This window comes from Falco peregrinus, chromosome 2, assembly GCF_023634155.1.
Source record: "Falco peregrinus isolate bFalPer1 chromosome 2, bFalPer1.pri, whole genome shotgun sequence".
Taxonomy (NCBI): Eukaryota; Metazoa; Chordata; class Aves; order Falconiformes; family Falconidae; genus Falco; species Falco peregrinus.
Genome location: NC_073722.1, coordinates 25179101 through 25203060, shown reverse-complemented (window position 1 = coordinate 25203060; position 23960 = coordinate 25179101). Strand labels below are relative to the sequence as shown.

Sequence of the window (23960 nt, the reverse complement as noted above, 5' to 3'; positions counted from 1 at the left end):
TTTTGTACAAGTGCAGTCTTAGCTACAGCTGCCAGTGTGCTTATTCCTTTTCCTTCTGAGCTCAGACTCTACAAGGAGAAAAGGAAAGTCACCGTGTTAAAAGAAACCCAGATGGCCAAAACCATACCAGTTGTGGAAAACCACAGCCCAAAAGACAGCCCCAGGAATACAAGGAAGATTGCCCAGCATGGCAGCAAAAGCTCTTAAGAGTCATTTTCAAAACCAGATCAACACTGAGGCTTAAGATACTTCTTTAAGTGCTGCAGCGCTTTATCTTTATGCAAACTGAAAGGCACTGTGACACATGAGAGTGAAATAAATGGGTTTCTGTGAATTGTAGAGATGGGGTAGGGTGGCAAGAAATAAATTATTTTCACATATCTTTGGTATTTTGATACTTGACTCTACTTGCTTAGCACATTACTCTTTTCAGCATTAATAAATGATAAATGCAGCCTGGAAATAATTTATCTATTAATTCTGTATCTCTCTGGAGCCCACAAAATCACAAGCGCATGAATTCTAAACACATTTTCAATTACTAAATCTTAATGGAATTCTTAACCTGCTTTGTAGTTGGAATTATTCAACACGCAGTTCAAAAGCCATGCCAGTGTGGCAGGACACTAACCAGCACACATCAGAATCACAATGTGATGCAGCACAGGGATTAGCTGGAAATTGAATGAGAAACCCACATTCTTCATGGATTTGTGGTGTTTGTGCTGATTTCTGTGCCTAAGAATCTTCAGCAAACCTCTTCCTCGAACAAGTTTAACTTGTCCTAATTAACTACAGCTCTGCTGTCCTAAAGCAGGTTAATTTTAGCTGTGGAGAATGACTGTCAGCTTTTTGGATGGTAGATTAGATAATGGGAATGGTGTGATTAGATAACGGTAATGACTGTTTGTGCTCCCTTAAAGTAAGGGAGATGTTGCTTAACTGCAACTGACAAATGGCTATTGCTCAAATTCATGAAATTTTAAATCTTGAACGAGATGCTTGTGAATGCCTTGGGGTCACATAAACTCTTCTAAACCAATACATAACCATGTTTTACAGTGACTGAATGTTCAAACCTTTCAATCGTCACAAGATTTATGGTTCTTCCTTTTAAATTTTCAACCTAATGTCTCTGAATGTTTCATTCTGAGTATGTTTCTATGGTTCTGGAGAAGACTTCCAGTTCATGAACTACAGGCACAAAGAGTTTCAAGGCCAAGAAAACTGCCCTTATTATGCAAAGGCTCTTCCTGCAATGCAAGAGTCCTTGTTAAAGTGTAGGAGATTTGGGGCTTTTATATTCATGGACTGACACCAAACATGTACTAGAAAATCACGCTGCTTTAGTGGCATAGAACCAAAAGATATTTCTCTCAGGAGCTTCTTGCGATGAAGAGCATGATTTAGATGGTGGGCTTTGCAACAGGCAACTCTAAAGTCAAAAGCTGTTTTGAAAATAACTTAAGACATGAAGTGTCTGAAAACAGGTCTGTTTGCAACTCTGCAAGCAAAGAGATGCTTGATTTGGGGCTGATGTAAAAAACCTGTTTTTTCTTTTTGTAAGAGCTTGTTGCTAGTCATCTTAGACTGGACAGTTCCTTTGAACATTCTCTTAATATGTGATTATAACTGCTGAAATACAGCATAAAAGGAACATGTAATTGAATCAGAGTATTGAAGTCTAGCTAAATGTCTTACCACCTTTCTCATTCTTTTATACATACTTTCCAAGAGCAAGAAACAGAAAAAAACCCCAATGGAATCCCTTCCCATATATACTACTTAGAGCAACCATTTTGTATAGGGAGCACTGCAGAGCTTTGCCTTACGGTAGCCACCAGCAGACAAGGACAGATGCAGATTTATAAAGCTTTTATTTATATTTTTTTCCAAAGTAATAGAATTGAAACATTTCTGGAAAAGCATGTGGTTTGACAAAACAAGATTTATGAAATACTCATTCAATACCAAAGGAAAAAAGGTAATGGGCAGGAGAAGTTACACAGAAGTATTTTTCTTCATATTTTTCCCACTGGCAACCTACATCAGAGAAACAAAAAGGATTACTTTGTAAAATGGTAGCATGCTAGTGTCTTTACTGTACTATACGTTACTTTTTGTATGTAATGTAATGGCAGATGGTAAACCATTAGAGAAAGCAAACAGCTGGTGGTTAAAGGGAAGCTAGGTGATTTTTTGAGTTGAAGGAGTTAAATGGGTGGAAGGGTGGGCAGGGAGGGGTAGCTAGCTAGCTAGCTAGCTGACCCGATATATATGCGTTATTATTGTTACCTACCACGTGTTAAACGCCAATTCCTAATGTGGCTCTGCTCTGGACTATTAGGTTTGCACCCTAGAAAAAGGAACACAAACAGTTGTGAGAGAGAAACCAAGGGAGCAAAGTATGTAGTGCTTGAGCAAGAACTTTTATAAATTCGAACTTGTGTCTGCCTTATGGTTTAATGGATAATTCTAATGGTACTTCCTAACCTTAGAATCTGTGGGCTTCTGTATGATGGGTATCTTTCAGTTTTGCAAAGGTAGAAAATAAACTTTTAGAGTGAATTAGAGATAAAATACTTTCCTAAGTCTTCGTAATATATTTACCTATGCAATTCTTTGGTTACAAATAAAAAAGGATTCAATCGATTAGCAGTCTTAGATATTAGTAATACGGTTCCATGCCTCAAATGATATTGAGGTTGCTGCTGGAAACTGCCATTTATACTTTCTGTAAATGCTTTGCACTTGCTCAGCAATACAGCTACAGATAAACTTCTCCTGTGGTTATTTCAGACACAAGTAAATGTTGAATGAATGAATGTATATTTATGATGGATGAATTTGGAAAAAAAATACTGAGTGACTGTTCATAAGACATAATCAGCTGGGTTGCCCTTGCCAGTATATCTATATTTGCTAGGCACCTCTGATAATTGATCCAGATGCACTTTTTACTGGTAATCCTTCAGAGTTCTGTAAGAATCTGTAGCACAAAAGGAAGTTTACATATGCTAGAGATAAAGTTTAAATTCTACACATACATACTTTTCAACTGTGGCTTGTTGATATTGAACTCTTCCAGACAAGGCCCTAAAGAACCTTATCTAATCTAGATTTCAGCTGCACTTTGAGCAGATGGCTGGACTACATTACCTCCAGACAACTCTTCCGAATGGAATTGTTCAATGACTATAATCCGAACAGTCAAGATATATGTTATGCTCTGCAGGCAAATTTACTGTAAGGGCACGGGGACAAGTAACCATAGCGCTTTGCAGCATGACTTTCATAGTACAGTTTCCTAGCGTGTTTCTTGTATGTTTTTTGTTTTGGGTTGGTTTTTTTTTTGTTAAAGGAGATAGGAAATACCTCTTCCCCAAAGCATGTGTCAATATCAGATTGCTTGCAGCACTTCTCTACCATGGCAGTGAAACCTTCAGCAATTGTCTTTATTTGTTCTTCTGTCATCTGGGGCTTGCGTTTAATGAGGTTGACAAGCAATCTGAAAACAAAGCCAAAATACACAGTTAACACTACCTGTCCTAGTTTGATTTCCCAATTTAAAATACATCATTCTATGCAGGTACAGCTCATTTATGAGTTGGGGTTTTTTTGTCATGCCTAGAGGAATCTGTGCCCACTGGTGACTCCAAACTCCCAGTCCACCTCAACCATCTGTTCATTTTCTGTTATCCCAGTTACAGGTGGGGAAAAAACTTGTTGTAATGGTCTGCATGTTGTTTTAATTAAAAGTGCATCTTTAAACTTGAGCTGGCAGTGGACCTATGTGAAACTGGTCAGTTAAGACACCGATCTAATTTTAAGAAAATACCCTATTTTGCCTCTTCCAGACTACACAATGCTATGCACTGACAAGCTCAGTACAAACACGTAGTTCCACCTGGTTTTCTCTCTGTTGCTAGTGAAGTCCCAGTCAGGTGACCAAACAGGGGGGTTGTAGCTTCCCTCTGTCCCCTCTAAAGTGTTACACTTCGGAAGTTTTTCTACAAGGTATTTTAAGCTTACTTCATCTGCCCTAATTCCTGTTCAGCAGGAGTAGCAGTGCACAATTTTTCATCAAAGCTGAACATCTCGGGGTCAAATGCTGGAGGCACGTATTTGGTATCTACTCCCATAGCAGTGAAGCATGGTCTCCTGTAAGCATAGGAGTCGCTGCAGCAATGTGAAACGTTGTCATTTATAGGTGTGGTCTCCTGCCTCCTGCACATATCCTGGATCACAATGCTCAGCTGTAAAGTGAAGGAAAGAAGGACAGATGGGAGTTACACCTTCTACAATAACAGAAGAAATGTGTGATGTTTGTGTCACAATAGCACAGGTGGAAGTGGAAGCTCTCAGACCTAACCACCTGCTCAGAAATGGCATGGACTTAAAATTTAAAAGAAATACATATTCCTGGAGTTGGGCATTTCTTAATCTGCAAACAGTCTGTCCATTGGGCTGCAATCTGTTAAGTACACTGGGGGTTTTGGACTGTTTAGCTTTTCCAAATGCAAGTTGCCACAGACCCAATCAACTTTTTCTTTCTGAGGCAGGCCAAAGTTTAGCTGAAATTTTCACAAGCTACCACCAGACAACTGTTTAGGTTACCACACCCATTTAAAAGGAACTGACTTCAAAGTCTGTTAGGTAGATGCTTAGCTTGGGGTTTAAGAAAATCACCATGAGTTTACAATTGCACAGCAAGCATTTGACGGTTTGGAGAACAGAAGAAATCTCCAAGAGGAGTAGAGAGGATAAAAAAATGTGCTTACAAATCCCTCAGAACAAGGTAGGCGCTTGTCTTCAGGAAGCTGGCAGCACTTGGTACCAACGGCTGTCATTTTCTTTCCAATTTCAAGCAAGGTATCAGTTGTCACCTGAGGCATTTTCTTAGTGTAGCGGATCAGAATTCTGAAAAAGTTGTATCAAAATCACTGTTTGCTCACATTTGAAGAACGCTCTACTGTGCTAGACTACTGAAGTGGAAATAGAAGTGAAGAGCAAATAAATGTGCCCAAAGCAGCCAGCATCCATGTCTACACTCAAGAATATTTATCAGAAAGTACTTACGCTTTTAAAAAGTCTTTCTCGCCATGGGTGGTGAAAAGCTCACAATTTGTCTTTACAACATCCTGAGTTTCTTTGATATGCTTGTTCAAATCCTCTTGCTGCAAAAAAGTATAAATTTATTAGTAACATTAGAGCAGGATGTCCTGCTAACAGTCATCAAATACATATTTTGACCTTTTCTAAATCTTATTAGCCAAAAGATACCTGTTTTGCAAGACCAAGCACTTCCATATAGCTTGGATGGTGTAGGGAGGACTTGATTCTCATATAAATCTTAAGTTCTAACAGAAATTCTGTTAAGAAGGCAGCAAGATTTTTGAAATTTAAATTAATTACCTATTGGACTTACTTTCTAGACAATGAGGTTTTTCTTGTTTGTTTAAATTGGGTGAATATTTTTCAAGTGCAGGACTATTGGTTTTGAGGGGAACATCCTCTTCCTATTCCTTGGCCAAAGTTAAGCGACTCAACTTGTGCTGTAACTTTTGTGCAGTTCAGGTGAAGACTGGGAGACCTAAGTTAAGGCATCTTTATGTGAGCTGGCCATGTAGGTTCCCATCACAACCCATGAGCAGTCATACTCAGTGTAGGCAGTGGAGCCCAGAGAATAATTCAGCTCCCCAGCTATTAATCATCTTCTTCAGTACAAGCAGAATCACTTCTGAGAGACAGAGGCAACAGGCAGATGAGTGAGACTAGTCTGAAATGTCATAAGGTGACCAATGAAGTTACTCTGTGATCTAAGAAGTCCTTGTCACGGACCCTGGACTGCTTCATCTCCCACCAGAACGCGAATTTCCCCTGGGATTAGTCTCTCAAAATGCTCTCTGTCTGCTCTTCTAAACAAGCTTCTCGACTCGACCATTTTGTGATGGGTACCAACCAAGCATTCCAGTTATCTGCAAACAAAGCTTTGCACTTACAGCTTTTCCGATGCACTCAGCAGGGTTGTCTGTTTTGCAGCACTTCTCCAGGACTGTTTCATATCCCTTAGTAACTCTCAGAATCAGCTGTGTTGAGAACTCGGGGTGTCTTCGTGAGTATTCATAAACAAACCTGAAAGACACACAAGCAGATAGAATTAGAGCTCACAAATAATGTGCTGCTTCCTTCATGCACAACACAGTAATTGACAATGACAGTTACCCAGATGAGATCAAGCAAGTTGGGCAATGAGCTTGGAATGCTGTTTTTTTGTTTTAGTAGATTTTTTTTTTTTGGTTGTTCCATTGTCTGCCAACAGGGCAAATATGAGAGGAACAAAGCAGCTCCCTGTGACAGAATACTTCTTAAGCAGATGTACGTGGGCATGCACAAAGCCCTCAATAAAAGAAAGGCACTGATAAATTCAGCTTTGGTAAGTGGGACAATGCTGAACATTAACAGTCACAAAGCAACTATGAGAAACCAGGGATTCTACTAGGGCTGAAGTTACATTAGTTACACTGGACTTCTGTGTGGTCATCTCTTTTCTCCATATGTATTTGAGACACCCAAGATGACAGGTTTTTCCAGCGGTGCAAAAGGCCACAGTCCAGAAAAGAGAGAGGATCATTTTCAGGAGCATTCAAATATAAGCATGCATGCTGTTGGCACTACTTACTCTGACAAGAACACATCGTGGTCTGCCTCAAAGCTTTTACACACTTCCTTATCTTGTATGTATTTTTCAACTAGTGAAGGAAGATCTTCAGGTTTGTCATCAAACTCTGCTTTGATAATGCACTGGCTTCGTTCCACAACTGGCTTCTCACAGCAGTGTTTGATTTTACTTGAGAAAACTTCTTGTTTAGAGCACATATAGGTCATCAGCTCTGCCTATAAAATGAAAACATTATCAGGCAAGCTATGAAATAATAATGTAAAGATAGATTTATCCATCTCTTTTCTCTTTTTCAGACTCTTCCCTTTTCATTCGGGGCACCTATTTGCTTAGCACTTTCCTGAAGAAATACTGTCTCCATACAAAGAGAAATAATCCAAGGAATGGGCACATCCTATGTGTGTCAATCACAATAGTCACAGGCACAGGGAAGGCTGTGTGCCACCCACCCCTGATCTTAGAAATTTTGACAAGCAAACTCTGGAAAGCCAGGGAAAGTCATTGAGTGGTCTGTCACAAGGATGCCTGATTGAACTTGTCAGTCCTACTAGGCGCTCTGTTCTGAGGCAGAGCAAAACATGAAAAACCCCAGAGCTTCATAAAGCCGGCACTGGACACTAGCTGGTTTTAATAGTGTGTCTCAGTTCCAGCCAGACAGGCAATATTTAAATCGTGTCACAATTGCACAGTTTTGCTAATCCTCCCATGAAAGCTGTTCTCTGGAGGTCATTGGCTCTGCAGGAAAACTGGACTAAAGGCAGTACATGCAACAGGACAACAAACACATGGTGGTCTTTTTGCCTCTGCTTTCTTTTGCTTTGCTTATGATTGATCTGAAGTGAGCAAGTACCATCAGACTGTCTCCCTGATACGTGTTTTGATTTCAACCAAGCACACGCATGCGCTATACTGTACGGAACAGCTCCTTGCTCTCATGATCTTAAAAGGCCAGATCCAGAACTGGCCCAAAACCTAGTTCCAGTAGCAGTCATCTGAGCTGGCCATAAGTTTGTCAGTGACTGAGGAACCTTCCAGCAGTGTTGAGTACAAGATCCCTGGACTGTGAACGAATAGCTGCACAAATTACTGTTTTCCTAAACACTTTTCTAATATGTAAACATTTTTGAAAAATACTTGGCTTACCCTGTCATCCATGCACTCTACCATGTCCCCTTCACAGCACTCCTTGTAGATACCCTTAATATCCCGTAGAATTTTAGTAATTTCTGAGAATGGAGCCTTGGGATATTTCTGACCCAGGAGAGCAAGTTTACTAGGTGAAAAACAAGAAAAATACACTTGTTTTAAAGCTTGGTATTGAATAGAAACCTTGCAAGTCACTAACACTTACAATACTGCAGATCTTCATTGTTTCAAGTAAATATTAATTCATTCTTCTCATCTAACTTCTGATGGCTAGAAAAAAAGGGCATCGACACCTGCACCAGTAACCCAGCACTCCTTTAAAATAGGCAGAAAGAACAGAAGAACCACAAACTTGTTTCTATCTGAGCTGTCTGTGTAAGATCCACACCCCAGAATTCCCCATCGCTCTTGAGTGACTGTAAAGCATCTTTAGGTTACTTAGCACAGATGTATATAATCCTAATCTAAACCTTTAAATCAAAGCTGACGTATCTGGTAAGGTAAATCCTAGTCAATGTTAGTTAGACTAGGCACAGAATGAAAGTGTCTGTGCTTAAGCAGATGATCCACTTACTAAAAAGTATTTTTTTAATCTTAAAAATGCACCTTTGACAACAACTGTGATTATGCCGGTTTGACTCTTTGATTGCTTTAAGGTTCAAACTAGCAACTTTGCTAATTACTGATGTGCCCGTTGTGAAAAGCTGTAGGTACTGAACAAGGCACAGCTCTCGCAAAACTAGATGAAACACACTGGAATCTCCAGTTCTGAGTGACACCCCATCAGTTAACTCCGCACCTCCTGGACTGGTTCTAGAGACAGTTTCATTTCTCTGTAGCTCGCATGGCTGATCTTTTTACTAGTACTCGCTATCAGCCTGGAATACGCAGGTTGCTCTTTGTGCCCAGTCTTTATGCAGAAGCCCCATCAGAATGAAGTTTTACATTTAAATAAATAGTCTAAGAAATCACTGTCGGTCTAGCATTGAAAGACTGACCTACTAATCTCTATTCTGTTAGGCAATAGTCCTTAGCCAAAAGTATTCTAGGAAGTACCCAAGTACTGTGAGTGCAGTTTTCAAACTGACCATATAGAAGTGAATTATATATGATGATGTTTTCCTCTTGAGCAGTTTTAGCTTTAGGTTAACAAGCCTACTTTTCATAAAAAACTGATTGGAACTTACTCTGCTTGGAAAGTTCTCTCACCAAACTTCTTGAGGATTCCACAAGAATACTGCTGCATCACACTTACTTTATTGGCTTTTTCCCTTATGTCAGTTTCCTGTAGTAACAGGATGAACATTGTCACATTTAACAGATTACATCCAATGGACTGAGAAAAAAGCAAGTCTGAAAATCCCACTTTAGAAACAGCAGGTTCAGGTCCAGTTAGCTCTGATGAAAAGCTAAGCCAACTGAAAATCCCTTAGGCAGTCCTAACCAGTCTGCAAGCAGCATTTAACTTCTGGGCTATATATGACACCTTATGGTATGGCGCAATTCTTCTATAGACATGCTACTGTTCACGAAATACTTCAGTTTCAGTGAAACCCTATGGCAAGCTGTCTTTCAAAGCACCGCAGTGATCACACAGAAGTCACTGGGACTGAGTTTGAGACAAAGGGAAAGCCCGGCTCATGCCATGCTCAAGCTTAACATGAAATCTTGGCTACAGTTCTTTAAAAAACAAAGCTGTGTGGGTCATCTGCTTTTGATTCATAGGGCTAACACGTGACCATTCTCTACAAGTTCTTCATACAAAGGTGTGCATGAACAGGAAGATTTTACCTGTCTCACACTCTTTCTCCTCCATTTGCTTGGGTAACGAATAGGAAAGACCTCTCCTACACCCACACGTTGGATGTGGTGACGGCATGTTAGGCTGCCAAGTGTCTGCATTTCCCTAGCTCCTCTTTGCTAGCATGTCATCTTGCTGCAGTTTACCACAGATGAACAGTCCCAAGTGCTACACGTTATTTGGATTTGAAGCATCTGTGCAATACACACAGCTGCCTGATAATGTGTTAGCAGAGGGACAAGAAGACAGACGTAATTATCTACAGTTTGATTCTTTTGGATTTTTTTTACTTAAAAAAAATCAAAATATGATTCCTTTTTACCATGTTAGTTTCTATGAAGCCATATACAAATGTTTACTGAAAACCACCATGGGAAAGCACAATTTTGGAATTATAAGCTGTAATGTAGCCTTTTAAAGTCACTTCTTGCTTTAAAGAGAATTGCTGCTAAAATCAAATAGACTGATCACTTAGTTATCATCCACAGTGAAAAATTTAATATACCTTTTCATCCAAGCAAGCGTTGATATCAGCCTCTTTGCAACAGCCTTGAAGTGCATGTTCGTAGTCAGCAGCCAGACCGAGGATTGTTGGGGCATACAAGAAGGGGTTTCTTCTTGCAACAGTGTAGATGAAACTATAAGTAAAAGGAAAAGACAAGTTACCTATTCCAATGACAACAGCAAATGTCCTTAAATCTCTTACAGCTTCTATAACTTTTATTTCTAGTTTAGAAATGTAATCTACTTTCCTACCATAATGCCTGCTAATAGTAGATGTTCTGCTAAACCTCACTGTTTCCAAAGCAGGACTCAATAACAATGACAGAAGGATTAACTCCTTATATTGTCAGCCACCTAGTATGATGTACATATGCTTTTAAAAAATGCACTGTCAAATACTTGAAGATTCTGATTTTGAGTGTGAAAAATTAATCTGTGGCCATTTCACCAAGATTCTATTGCCTTTTTTTTTTTTTCTTCTCTGTTATCTTTCTTTATCCTTTCTAGTTACGATTGGGGGTAGTGGGAAGCTGGAGTAAGTAAATTATTAAATCAGTATTGGGAACACTGTGATTTTTCAGGGGTTTTTTGGGGAAAAAAATGTCCTGCCAGATTTATAAACTGTGATCTCTTAAAGCCCATTTTTGAAGGGAAAAACCTGCTCTATCATGGAATGAAAAAACATGATCGGAGCTTTGGGTATATAGTGACTGAACAACTGTTTTACACATGCAGATATGAGGTTGAATACTTGCAATTTTTTCAAATGTCCTGCATGTCCACACACTCTCTGTGTAGCTTGGGAAACCCTCTTCTGCATGTCTAAATACTTAGACAGTACAAAATGGCTCTTTTTCTTACTGTCCCAGTAATGACACTCGGTTGTCCTGGTACTCCTTGCATATCACATCAGAAGCTGGTCTTTGGTATGGCGCAACGAAGTCTGGCTGGTGCACTTTAAACGACAGGAAGCACTCGTTCCGTTCAGGATCAGCCTTGCTGCAGCAGTCGGCCATCTCACCGTATGAGTCACGGAGCTTTTCTACTTGGCAGATTTCATCCAGGAAAATGGAGGGCTATAAGGGAGTTGCTGAGGGTCAGAATTATTGTTTATAGACAGTGTAATGCACAAGATATTTATCTGTAAAAGAAAACCCAGACTGAAATGTAAATATATTTTTACAGGATAAGATTTAGACCATAAATCAGAATGATCTAGTGTTTTCAACACAGTTTCATACATTTTGTTTTATGTAGTCCAATACCAAAACTGTTACAATGCTTTATTGAAAAATAAATTTTAATTGTAATTTAAAATACTTTGTGCAAGACGGTGATCTCCTTTTACTTATAATCTGACTAAACTTAATTTGTAGATGAATTGAAGCAAGACTTTATATTCTACTTGATGTTTTTAGGCAGAACTAATGTACTAATTTTATTTGATCTGAATGTTAGAGCTTGCAAGAACACAAGCACCTGACTTTCTGTAGGGCTGGGCTGAACCTGCTAGACATCCAGGGACCTTACGTACTTGCAAACTTCTTTTGCTACCTGGTCTTAGAGGAGTTGTTTTAAAACTTCTTCAACTAAGTACCTTCAATTAACACACACACCTTTTCAAGTCACCCCAGTGTGAAACCCCATACACTTTGGTCACTTTAATACCTAGAATTAGACCTATGTTTTACAGCTGGGGTATTTGCACTTATTTGTACTAAATGCTAAAGTTTCTTTCCAGGCAATGCTAAACTTAATGGGCCAAAGTCTGGTGTTTGGGCTCCAATACATGACTCCACAGATCATTTAGGCACTTCTGAAAGACAGAGTTTCAGAACCTGACAAAAATAAGTTCTTTGTTTCATCACCAAAATCTGGGCATTGGTCAATGATAACAGCAACGCCTGAAAGGATCAGGTATAAACCCTCACCAAGGATGATACTGGTGGCTGCACAGAATAAGGAGAAACACAATACCAAAGGATCCACTGCCTACCAGTGGTTTTGTGCACTCAGGAGCATCCTCGTTGGCCACACACTTCTGGGCCGTATCAACAACATCCTTCACCAGTTTAGACAGGCTTTCATAAGAACACTTCTGGAGATACTGAGCGAATGTGATCAGGGTACTGAAACAAAAAGCACATTTGGGAATATGGAGATAAGCAATGTAACAGTCAGTATTTGTGGAAGTTCTTCTGGATTCAAAATTGTTTGTTCAAATGACATGCACAAATACTTAAACAGAGTACCACGAAGAGCGTAGTACCAGATCCTGTATCCTTCCTCTTCTCACTCCCTTTCTAAAAAATGTTTTTAACCTTACTTCCCAAGAACAAAAGTCTTGAATAACAGATTAGAAAGAAAACAGAAAAGACTGTAATCTGAGTTCTCTGTCACTTTTATCAGCACATTCGTAAATGCCATAAACTAAGCTGTTTTTTGCCATTGCTACAAATTATTATCTTCAGGCTGCCTTCTATCAGTCCCCTGCCATTCCCAAAACCAGTTTCAAAAGGAAGTCACTAAACCGTGTCAGAAAACCTGTCACAGGTTTGGTTTTTTGAGGTTGGTGGTTTGTTGTTTTAGGGGTTTTTTTTGGTTATGTCTCAATGCAGCATAACTCCTCCACCTTAAGGTCATCAACACCGTATTATTCATGCCTGGTTTTTTTCATTTCACACAAGGAACATGGGTTTTCTCATCAGGGGAGTCTTTTTTCCCAGAGACCAAGAAAGTCATTGTGAGTTTTGCAGGTCTTAAAATACGTGTAGGCTTTATATACTAGCAGGAGGAAGGTCAACTCAATGCCGGGCTCCAGTCAGACAGATAGACTCTTCACTAGATCATACAGTGTGTTTCAGTTTCCCTTTTTTGTCCAATATCAACAGAGATGGAAAACAATCAGAAAATGGAAGATGACCATTCACTTACACTGCCTTAAATGTCTCTTCCTTCAAATCATTGTAGCGATGGGCAATCTCACTCTTGTGCTCTAGGAAGAAAAACAGAGAACGCTGGATGTTCGCTGTCACGCTGGCTGTGCTAGACCTCTCAAAGAATACATTCTGGGCACTTTGGGCCAGATTTTCGTAAGTGTTCAGCATTCACCCAGCTCTTAAGGGACTGATATAATTGTTCTGAAACAGACCAAGCAAATGCTGAGCACTCATAAAATCCCGTCTTCAGGTATACCATCCCAGGCAAGTTGTACTGCTGAAGCTTTCTTCAGGACACTTTGAGCTCTTTGTTGTCTCAGCTGACTGTTTTGGGCCATTTGTCTGCACATCCCTATCTCTTGCAGACACTCATCTTTCTGAAGGAATCCAAGCACATGATTTTTTAGGATTCTAATACAGTATTTTACTCTGTAACCATATACTTAATTCAAATATTCAAAACGACTGCTGTAGCTTACTGTTAAGGGTTAGCAAACATATCCTTTGCACAAACAATGTTATCATGTCTACACTACAAATAAAGGAATGCAGCTGCAGTTAATTAGAGCAGCCATTAGTAGAATTTTCTCTTTTTGAACACAAAATTAGTAACTTGGCAGTTTCGTATTCTTATTGCACCTAGTGCATATCATCTGCGCTCTTCATGAGAAGGAAAGCAATAAATCCCTTCATTTGGTTCTGACAGTAACAAATACAGGTTGCAGTTATAGCCTGCTCTTGGTGCAAAGACTCCCAACAAGATTTTCCCAACAGGTACTGCAGCATACAACCACACCAATGAATGAGCTACAATAGGGCGGTTGTCTTGTTCTAGAAACACCATTCAGGAGCATTCAGTAGAAACATGAAGGGTAATTCCTTTACGTAATGGAATATAACCATTTTGATAGTAAGGGTTTCAGTGCAGAAAATTGAATGTGAAGATTTTTCGGTGCTGTTTGCTAGCATTTCCAGACAGCTCCTGAGAACTCAGTTTTGTTAAATTTGGTTTTTTTCATGTTTCAAAGAAAAATAAAAGATACCAGTGGAAAAGTTTCTAGGACTACCTGCAGAAATATTTTTTGACCAAGGTCTAAATTTTTATAGTACAGGGAGAAATGACACAGTGAGGAGTTTTTTTGCTAGCCTTCTTATAGCCAGCCTGAGATGTACATGTTGGGGGGTTTAACCTACTCGTGTGAAATGCATTGCCTTTAACTGGCAAGGAGCTTGCTTATGAAGTGCCATTCAAAAGACAGCACTTCCCAGCACAGTAACAGATTCTGAACAATCAACATCCCTTCACACACTACACTGATGTTGTAGAGGGATGTCACCCAACTTTCTTGCCCGGTTAAGTTGTCTTGAGTGTTCTACCCATCTCCTCACAATTTCTTCATTTAGTTTCTTTTCAAGTTAACAATTTTTTCTGTTCTCTTTGGATCAGTCTTGTGAGAATTGTCAGTGAAATTGCATCAGAGACATTAAATTGATATAACAAAGACTGCAAAGACAACTAATTAGTCTTTTCTTACCTGCATCTCGAGCAACTCTTTGCAGATTCCTGGATCTGGCAGAACTTAAGAGGAAAATAAATGAAATTAATGTTACCCACTTCATGGTTGCAGATTATGATGTGGGCTAAATTGCTCAGAAATGCTAGGACGATTGAAGGGAAAGCATTTGCTTATATACCCTTTACTATCTGTGTCTGTAAAATATTAACCATACAGCTGGCACTTGTAGATTTCCATTTGGTCTGAAGAACATTACAAAACTTGGACTGTCCTTGCCAAAAATGAATTTGATATTATTTGTTACTCTCAGCCTTTCTGTCCTGAAAAGTTTGAACCTTCCAGCACCCAAATAGATAAAGTTTTGCGTAAATTTCCTTATCAAATGACAAACAAGGAGTTCAAGGCATCAGACAAAAAAGTCACCAAGTCTTACCCTATAGCTGTGCTTTTTTTTTTTTTTTTTTTGCTAGTATTTGTTCAAAAACAAAGCAGGTTGGTATTGTACAGTAACAGTTTACCCAGATTGGAGGGACTCAGTCCACACACTCACTTGTAATTACAGAATTTTAATTTGAAATCACTGTACAAAGATGAGATGGCTCATCTAGACTTTGGTACTAAAAATACAAATTGGTGAAATACACCAACAAGCACAAAGACACAGGTAAAGGGCATCTCCAATTTCAATTGGCTTCCAAATTCTTATAGAAACAGAAGGTAGGAGTGTGGAATGGGTACCAAGGAACCTGAATGTCACAATATATGCAGCTCCAGAGCAGAACAATTTCATGGGTCTGTGTCAGTGTGTTGGAACTGACACTTTTACGCTGTAGAAGGCTGCATCTCACTCCAAATTTTGGCGTGTACACTTAGGGTAACATCCAAGAGGGAGGCTGCTCAAACAGCCAAAGGCTTTATTTGAGCACCTGATTTGTTAGGTCCTGTACTTGTTTTCTGTGGATGCTGCCGTTCGCTGGGATCCTGAAAACTGCCAAATACATGTGTAAACGTCTGGAAGTACTGTCATTTCATAACTTTTTACAATTCTTCATTTGCACTGAATCCTCCCCAGAGTAATCTCCTAATTAAGCTCCGCTCTTCTCCTTGACAACTTTCTATTGATTACTCGGTAACTTAGGAGCTCAGACACTGGAAGAATTACGATGTTTGCACAGAGCCCTGGACAGGGAACAAAATTGAAATTATTTTTCCAGAACACTCAGTAGGAGGCTTCAAAGAAAATAACAAGTATAAGGTTGGATCCTTACTGAGTGCAAAGTGATGTCGTTCCACAGTAGGAAATGCTCTGTTTAATGAATTTATCTCTCCAGCGGGTGGATGTTAACCCACAAAACTATTCACAGTGTGATGCTGCAGGTCGTGCTCTGCCTCACAACTTGTTGCTTCTGGCAGCAAGCACCCACTGGCCTGGAGCAAGGTCTTCTAACACTTCCTTAGTCCTTACGGTTCCCTTTTCTGCTGTTTGGTTTTTTGGGGGGTTTTTTTTGTTTGTTTGTTTTTTCCTCAAGTGGGCAGTTTTACTACAATTCTATACTGTTCCTACTGGGAGTAGTCTGAATAACTCAATTTTCAGTTTTCTGGAAATTTGACAAAAGTAAAAAAAAAAAAAAAAAGACTTTATTTCTGAGCTTGGGTTTTTAAACACGTCTTAAATAAATCAAATGATGTGTCTAAGCAGAAAAGACTTGCAAGCAATTTTACTTTAGAAAGATGTCAAGGCAATGCATCTTGTCTTTCAGAAAGACCATTCTGTTATCCATGAATAACCATATAAAATTTAGAGAGGTTTACAGAATAGTTTGCTACAATGAAATTTGTACTGGCTGCTCCTTTTCCAAAACAGTTTTGCATTTTTCCAAGTCTGGTCCTGATATCTTTGTAGGTGAAAACCTGCATTTTTGTCAGTGATTTAAAGGCACAAAAGCTCTATTTTGGAAATTAAAGGTTATCCAGATAACTGTTACATGAAGGATGGTGTGGGAAAGCCAAATTTGCCGAAAATGCACTCCAGTTTTGTCATAATGTTGGAAATAGGAATTATTTTCAGGTGGTTGTAGCAAAATCCCGACTTTCTGGAGAACGATGGGAATTATGGTGAATAATCTGGACCTTTCAGACCTGTGCTGCTTTAGCCTAACAAAATGGTTAACACTTCAGTCTGTAACTGGATTTACTGAGCATATCCCTCTGTCAAAGAAGAACCTATCACTAAAACATGTATCTTTTTGATTAACCTATAATGGCTGAAGACGACCTAGCATTTTTTTGCATAGCCCCTTAATTCACTGACATTTGGCTATATCAGCATTCTGAGTTTGGAAACATCTGCACGACTTTTGCATAGATATAAATGGTGAGAAGTGTAATGGTGGAGAGGAGCTTAACGATACTTTTTCCAAAATCTCAGAAAAAATGCTTGCAAGTAGCTAACTCGGCAATCTGACCTTCTGACCCAATGAAAGCCACTGTAAAAACAGAATATAACCTTCCTACAAACATCAGCTTGACTTACCTGCGTTTTATACCTGTCTCCTTTGGAATCTTAACAGACTATTCAGTGAGATACAAACACACATTTAGGTGTCTTGCTGATAACCGTAAAGCGACTGTAAAAGGCACCAGACTGGAACATTGTCCAAGTCAAAGGGGTGAAAAAAAAGTGGTAGTGGCAGATCATGCCTTAGAACAGCGCTTGGAATGCTCTCAGGCTGCATCAAAGCAGTCTTCAGAAAATGACAGCTAAGGATGGGGAGGGGAAAGTTTTTTCTGTCACACTGAAATTTAGCCCAAGAAAAACTCTGGATATGTAATGTTGCATCTTGAAACCTAGCTGGAATTTTCCCCTGCAGCATTGTGCAGTGTTAGCAAGAACACTACTGGTTCCCTAGAGTTAATATGTAAGTTTGTAATACAGGGTCCATGTTTATTTCTAGATATCTTCTGTTGTCTGTCCTGTACTTCATGCCAACATTTCATATAACTGCTGAAAGAGAGATCTGAACTCCAATGGTGATGTTTGTTTAACAATATTAAATATTATACTGAGCTTCCTCTTACTCAATTCTTCCATACCGCATTGAGTACACTTTCAACAAAGTTGTCCTGGTATTACAGAAAGAAACATATCAATTAAATTTTAAGATGACTGCATTTTCACACACATCTGTGTCTAAAGTTACAGGGTAACTAGTGTTATTTCAGATGTGGGGGACCAAAGGACAGTGATTCCAAGAGTAATTGACATGGAAAAAAAGGACACATCTTTAAATATTCCACTGCACCATGCTGTGCAAAGTGAAAGAGTAGATACCAAGTGGATTACTTCATTCTCAGACTCCTACTGGAGAAATACTTTCAGGGATACCTACGTAACCAACTTCTGCTTGCATATGGGCAGGCTTCATTTTGTGCTGCGTGCTGTCTTGTGCTGGATACAACATAATTAGTAAGGATGGAGAGATGCCATGGTAGAGCCATAACTCTCAAGGAACTTGAGCCATGAATTTTACAAGAACACCTCCTTTATCAGAAAAAAACCGCCCATTCACCACTGTGTTCAGGTGGTTATATGCAGGTGGTTTGCACTTGAAGGAGACTGCAAGAGAGTGGAAAGCATTCAGAAACTAAAGGGAAAGCTATTAATATTTCACTGGGATTCATGTTCCTACTAAGTTACACCTACGTCGACCAAAATGTACTACAATTGCATGACACTTTTGAGTAATGGATTTGATATAACATTGTAAGAACAATGCCAGAGCACTTTTGGAAAGTAAGTCCTTTTCAAAGTGATCTCTCAGAAAACAGACTATTAGCAACCCCCTAATTTTTTGGCCCTCAGTTTTATTCATTGCTGTGTCATCTTTGTTTTAAAGACCATAACTTTTGTTGGTGTGAATGGACTGTGAGATATATACTAAACCTAGAGACATTCACATGCCAGGATCACAGCCACAGCCAGCAACTGCAGCTCTGTTTTGGCAGTGGTTTTGTTCTTTGTTTTGCTTTGACTTTTTACATAGCTAATGATAACGCAAGGAAGGTAGCCAACTAGCAATTTTTTTTCTTCCTCAAAACGAAAAATTGATTTCTGCCAAAGAGGATGGAACCAGCAAAAAGAATGCTACTTCTCTGTCTGCAGGTGGAGGTGAAATAATGCTGAAAAAGGTGTTGCCATCTCCTTTTTCCAGTCCTGTGCCTACAGATGTGTGGCTTGGCTGTTATATTTTTTTCCATTGGACAGTAGCGCATTTTTTAAATAACTGTAATTATCAGCATATTTCTAAGTAAGTGCCTGTAATTCTGGACACGTGGTCAGGTACCAGTCTTTTCCTGCTCTGGTGCATTGTGTTTGCTATTCTTATCACTGGTGTTTGGCTCCCATGCAAAACAAGTCAAACATCCCAAAGAGATATATGCCTTTTATTTGAAAAGAGATGGACTCATAGATATAAAACGAGCAAGAAGGCCCATCAGATGAGCAAACATAAACATGGAAAGGCTTTGATTGCTGTAGCAGAATAGGCAGATACCTGCTAAGGTACAGCTAACAGCATTCCATGACAGGGCATATCTTCTAGGCACATCCTCAGTTCTGATGCTAAGCCACTTATCTTGGGTGATCAGCCACTTCTCTGCAGCTTTACAGAGTTCTCTCATTAAAATAAGCATTTTTAAATCAACCAGAATGACTATTCATAGTCTCACTGCACCTAAATAATTCAAACACCTAATTCCAATAAGCTCAATTTGTCGTTTACTGTCTTACTCCTGTAGTCCTCTGCTGGAACAAATTCAAGACCACAAGTCTACATCCTCAATGCCTAAATATTTGTGCAAACCTGGACTTCATGCCAAAATCCAGAACACAGAAAAGAGCAGCCAGAACATGCAGTATTTGGTGCTTACTTCCAAGTGAGGGAGAAAGACCTCAAACAGGGTAACACGCAGACCTCATTGTCTCTACACTCTCTATCACCAAGTCCATCTGCAGACATTTTTAAAATGAGGCTGAAAAGCATACACCAGCCCCCAGTTTTCATACATATATGGAAAGGTTTTGTATATGTATAGTTATGTATGGTGGATACATGCTTTCCCGATTGCAAAGTTAAGCTTGAATTCGATAACCCAATTGCACAATTTGATGACTTTCCAAAGCCCATCTCGACATACACCTACACACATATGTATGAATGACTCTGCTTTTCTTTTATATATGTATCACGTATATATATGAATGACTCTACTTTGTTAAGTTACTCCTTTCTTTTTGTTTAGGTAGTCCCCTAATTACCTGTTAACAAGGCATTTACCGTGGCAGGGGCTGGAAAAATGTTCTTTCACACCACACTGGCCTTTAGGGCCTTGGGAAGGGCTCGCAAGCAGGAGAAGCCAATGCAAGTCAGTCTTCTTGGTCTTGTTGACCAAGTCTTGGTAGGCTGCCTATTTCACTATGCTCTATATTGTCAATATTACTGATTCTCATTTACAGAGCTAAATGGATTTATAGCTTCATTAAAGTGAATTCAGGCTGCCTTCCCTGAAGAAGTGCATATCTGTTCATCAGACACTTTTAGGTGCACAGTTTGAAAGTGATTCATGCACGGTCTTCTGCTTGAATTCTTCTGCTAAGCCGTTCACCTCTGTTCAGCTACATTAGGCTTCAGACAACACGCCCTCCCTGTTCTTCCTATTTTGTCCTTTACTTCACTGGCAACAGTAGTGATATTAAGACTGCCAGCATCAGGCTTCTGAGTCAGCTCTTTCCTGTTCAGCCTGGCATTTGTGTGTATTTCTTTGTTGCTGTGCTATTTATTACAGTATTGAGAAGTTTACCCAGTAGTTTACCTTTACAATTTGACTGGTTGTGATGTAATGAAGGCGCAACTAGATGTCTGTTTCCAGCCAAGTTGCACCAACCGGCTCCAAAACGATTACTGCAGTATAGTATCCATTGATACGCTATGCTGCTTTGCTTACAGTAACCACTGCAGCAGTATCTGACTGTATGTATCACTTCCCAAACCCTAGATAGTGGTTTACAGTAATGAGATAATTTATGTGCATTCCTAATGTCTACTAAGCTCTACTGGGAATGTCTGGCCCTGGATTTTGCTATGTGTGACATAGCTGTTTACCAGGTCTCTCATCTCTCTTACAGTTATTGGCATGTAAGAAGTCAAAATGGCCCTAATGTGTATTTTCAAGAACAACTTTTCTCAAGAGTATGTGTTTAATAGTATATTGCTTATATATAATGCCTTTTTTTCATGTGCAGATCCTCAAAGTATCCTTAGGATGATAGTAGCAATTGTGACCCTCTGATCAGTGCTTATTCTTGTTCTTTCAAGTTCCTGCCTTCAATTTCCTATATAGTTGCTTTAAATGATACTTTCCCTTAAGAAGAAAAATGTGTTTTTCATAGCTTCCTCTTTATGATCTAGGACTGCCGTGTGAGAAACCATTTACATGCATCCCATAGTATCTCAGTTTTATCCCTGCTATTCCAAGAAGGTCATAGAACAGTGTTCTGGGGTGTGTTGGGTACTTCATAAAAATGCCTCTGAATATTTACAGTAGTTTCTGAAGACTCTCCTTCCCCACTGTGCTGGTGGAGCTTATTATACATGCAAGTGATTACAAGATAATTCAGTTGTGCATATATTTTTCTGTGGGCATTAGTAAGATTAATGTGAAACCTCCTGGTTGCCTTAATTCTAGAAACAAAGTCCGAGACCCTACTCTTTGCTTTATCGTTTAGATGAATTACATCTCTTGCATTTCCATCTTTTACTCATCCTGGGGGTTTAATATGTACTAGGTCAACATGGAAAAAACCCACATTAAATATTTTTTAATGAAGGCTTTGGTATAATGTAATAGTATCTTTTAGATGTGGGTTATCTTCCCTGTTGGTTTTACCTGTCGAAAGCAAGCTGCGGGTAAGTTAGCAATGTCATGTATGGTGCAGCAGTGGGACAGAAATCACTTCCGTCTTCCCTACTGACATTGATCAAAGAGAAGAGATTGACTTCACACCTTGCACACCTTGCTATGCTTCTTGTTGTGCTGTCTTTACAACCAAAACCTCTGTGTTTCAACGTTAATCTCTAAAGTGTCTGAGTCCTATTAGTGAGTCTTGTTGCCTGTCGTGCTTTTCAAATCCTGTATGCTTGATCCCTAGGGCATTCTACCATTCCTACCAATTTGCCTGATAAAATCCACAACATGGTGATGTAGCTGTTTTCTTTATCAAGCAGCAGCTTCCAACATCATCCTTTGGCAGCAAGTGTAAGAAAAGGTTTTTTTTGCCTTGTGAGGTTAATACTGATTGTAGGCATTTCATATTGACTCCTCGGTAATGCATTAAATTGCTTGAATCTATCCAGATATACAGCCTTCAAAGTTTTGTGAGGGCTACCAGTCTGGCAAGTCCTGTGACTTCTCAGAATTAGTCTCTTTTTTCCATGTCTTTCCATGTCTTTTTTTTTTTTTTTTTTTTCCCTGTCAATACAAGTAGGAAATCTGCAAAATAAGTGTGGTACTGGCTTGATCGTTTTATCCATTTCTAGTTATAAGGTCCCTCAAAAACCACCAGCATGGTGTTTTGGTATGAGGGAAATGCACATCTAATTACTGCAGGAAATAATTATCCTAGGTGCAGCATTACTGAGTTCATGAAGTCCTTATCAGAAAGAACCTTTGCTTCAGTATTTTTTCATAAATTTCTTTGATATGCTAACTGCAATATAAATTGTTGTGGTGGTGTGATTGATGTTTGTTTCACGATACATCTGTCGGTGGTGATCTTTTTTCTTCCTCTTACATAATTCTCCAAAGGCCTTTGGAATCCAGTACGTTCACTTGTGCCCTAGAAACTTTTTGGCAAGCAGTTTTCAATTTCCATGCTGCTGCCTGAGCTTTGCACCCTGTGTTCTTCTGAGTTTTATGATCCACCTATTTTTGTTGGTTTGTATTCCACTGATGTCATACCTCCACAGAAGCTCATATTCTCAGTGGCTGGTTGCATTCTTCTTTATGGTACCATTTAAAAACAGTTGGTGTAGCTGATATATGAGACCCGTATACATTTAATCAGTGTATTTTCTCAATAGCACACAAAACACTGATTTTGTTTAAACTCTATTTCTGTGCTTCATTTTCCACCAATTTTGATATATTTTTCATGAGTTTTCATGTTTGATAAACTGCTGTTGAATCTATTCTACTTACGCTTATATTTAGCTGTGAGCTACTTCACATATTTCTAACGATCCTACCAGATCTGCTGTAAACTCTCTGCAATTCTCACTAAAAGTGTCTGCGGTTCATCCTTTTCACCAGTCTGTCTGTCGTTTTTGTTTCCGATAGCTAATAAACAGTATTCCACCTCAAAGAAATTGTTGGTGGCACTGCACCTGGAAAAGTGCAGCTGCAGTCAGCTGTAGCTCGGTGGTCTTTGGCAGTATGGAAGAACCATTCAGTGAACACACTTCAGTCAAGAGCCAAAACTGGAAGCTTTTGTTTGGCAAGAGGTTGTTAATATTTCTTTCCTGGATTTGAAGTACTTCAGGTTTAGCAATGAAAAAGTACTGAAAAGTTTTGAGGAACAGCAGGAAATATTTGAAGGGGTTTTTTGTTCTGAGTTCCTTTAAGGCATTCATGTGTGACCTCCAATTGATAAAAAACATGGCTACCAACTTTTCTGTAAGTGGAAGCAGGTGTATTTGCTAAAATCAGAAGAAGAGCATATTGAAAATGAGCTAATGATTCTGGCAGTCGTCAGTTTTGCTCCCAACTTTAAACACATTAAGAGCTGAAAAAATTGCTTTATGTCTAGTGGGGCTAGGGGACTTGTGGAAAATTTCTGAGATTTTACATAGACTGCCCCATTGTGCAGCTGTCACACCCCGATGTTACTGCTTCACTGACAGCCCTCACCCCCCAGCAGAGTTGACTCTCTTAACTTTGTCCTATTTTTCATTTAGTTGCACTGTAAACTAATAGCTTTCCCACTCTGGCCTAATAACTGTAGAGCTGATAAATATTTTCTCTTTCATGTCCATCTCCATAGAAACAGAATCTGTGTTACTGCTGTAATTGTTCTGTGATTTTGTGCTGTTTTTTTCTGTTACGGCCTCTGGATGTTGGACTGTTTCTTGGGAAGATACTAGTTTATCTATTTAAGACAACTTGTAGAAGTTCAAGCATTAAGGAGAAAAGGAGAGTGATCCTGTTCTCATTCTTTCCTCCGTTTCTGAGAAGCCCTGGTGCAGGAGCGGCATTTCCCACCTCAAATATCCCCTACTGCCTTTGGAATTTCTTTAGCTAAGAGTCAGGGCCTGACT

The 23960-nt window shown here is 39.3% G+C and overlaps 1 protein-coding gene across 1 annotated transcript; it reads right to left on the bottom strand.

The window, feature by feature from the left end:
* Nucleotides 1-1858: 1858 nt before the first annotated feature.
* On the bottom strand, nt 1859-14743 carry LOC101910776 (albumin). Its single transcript, XM_005243185.3, has 15 exons — nt 14608-14743; nt 13068-13128; nt 12130-12262; nt 10995-11209; nt 10135-10267; nt 9016-9113; nt 7826-7955; nt 6683-6897; nt 6003-6135; nt 5080-5177; nt 4782-4920; nt 4033-4256; nt 3376-3508; nt 2300-2356; nt 1859-2043 (listed from the first exon to the last, which is right to left on the bottom strand). Exons 1-14 carry the CDS (start codon nt 14690-14692, stop codon nt 2306-2308), a joined length of 1848 nt encoding a protein of 615 aa, XP_005243242.2. The 5' UTR covers nt 14693-14743; the 3' UTR covers nt 1859-2043; nt 2300-2305.
* Nucleotides 14744-23960: the final 9217 nt, after the last annotated feature.

What these genes read in the sequence shown, in the direction of transcription:
- LOC101910776 (XM_005243185.3), bottom strand. Translation starts at nt 14,692, where the DNA reads ATGAAGTGGGTAACATTAATTTCATTTATTTTCCTCTTAAGTTCTGCC. An exon ending in CTGAGTGCACAAAACCACTG is followed by an intron (nt 11,210 to 12,129) that starts GTAGGCAGTGGA and finishes ACTCCCTTATAG; the next exon opens with CCCTCCATTTTCCTGGATGA. An exon ending in CGAGTGTCATTACTGGGACA is followed by an intron (nt 10,268 to 10,994) that starts GTAAGAAAAAGA and finishes TTTTACTTATAG; the next exon opens with TTTCATCTACACTGTTGCAA.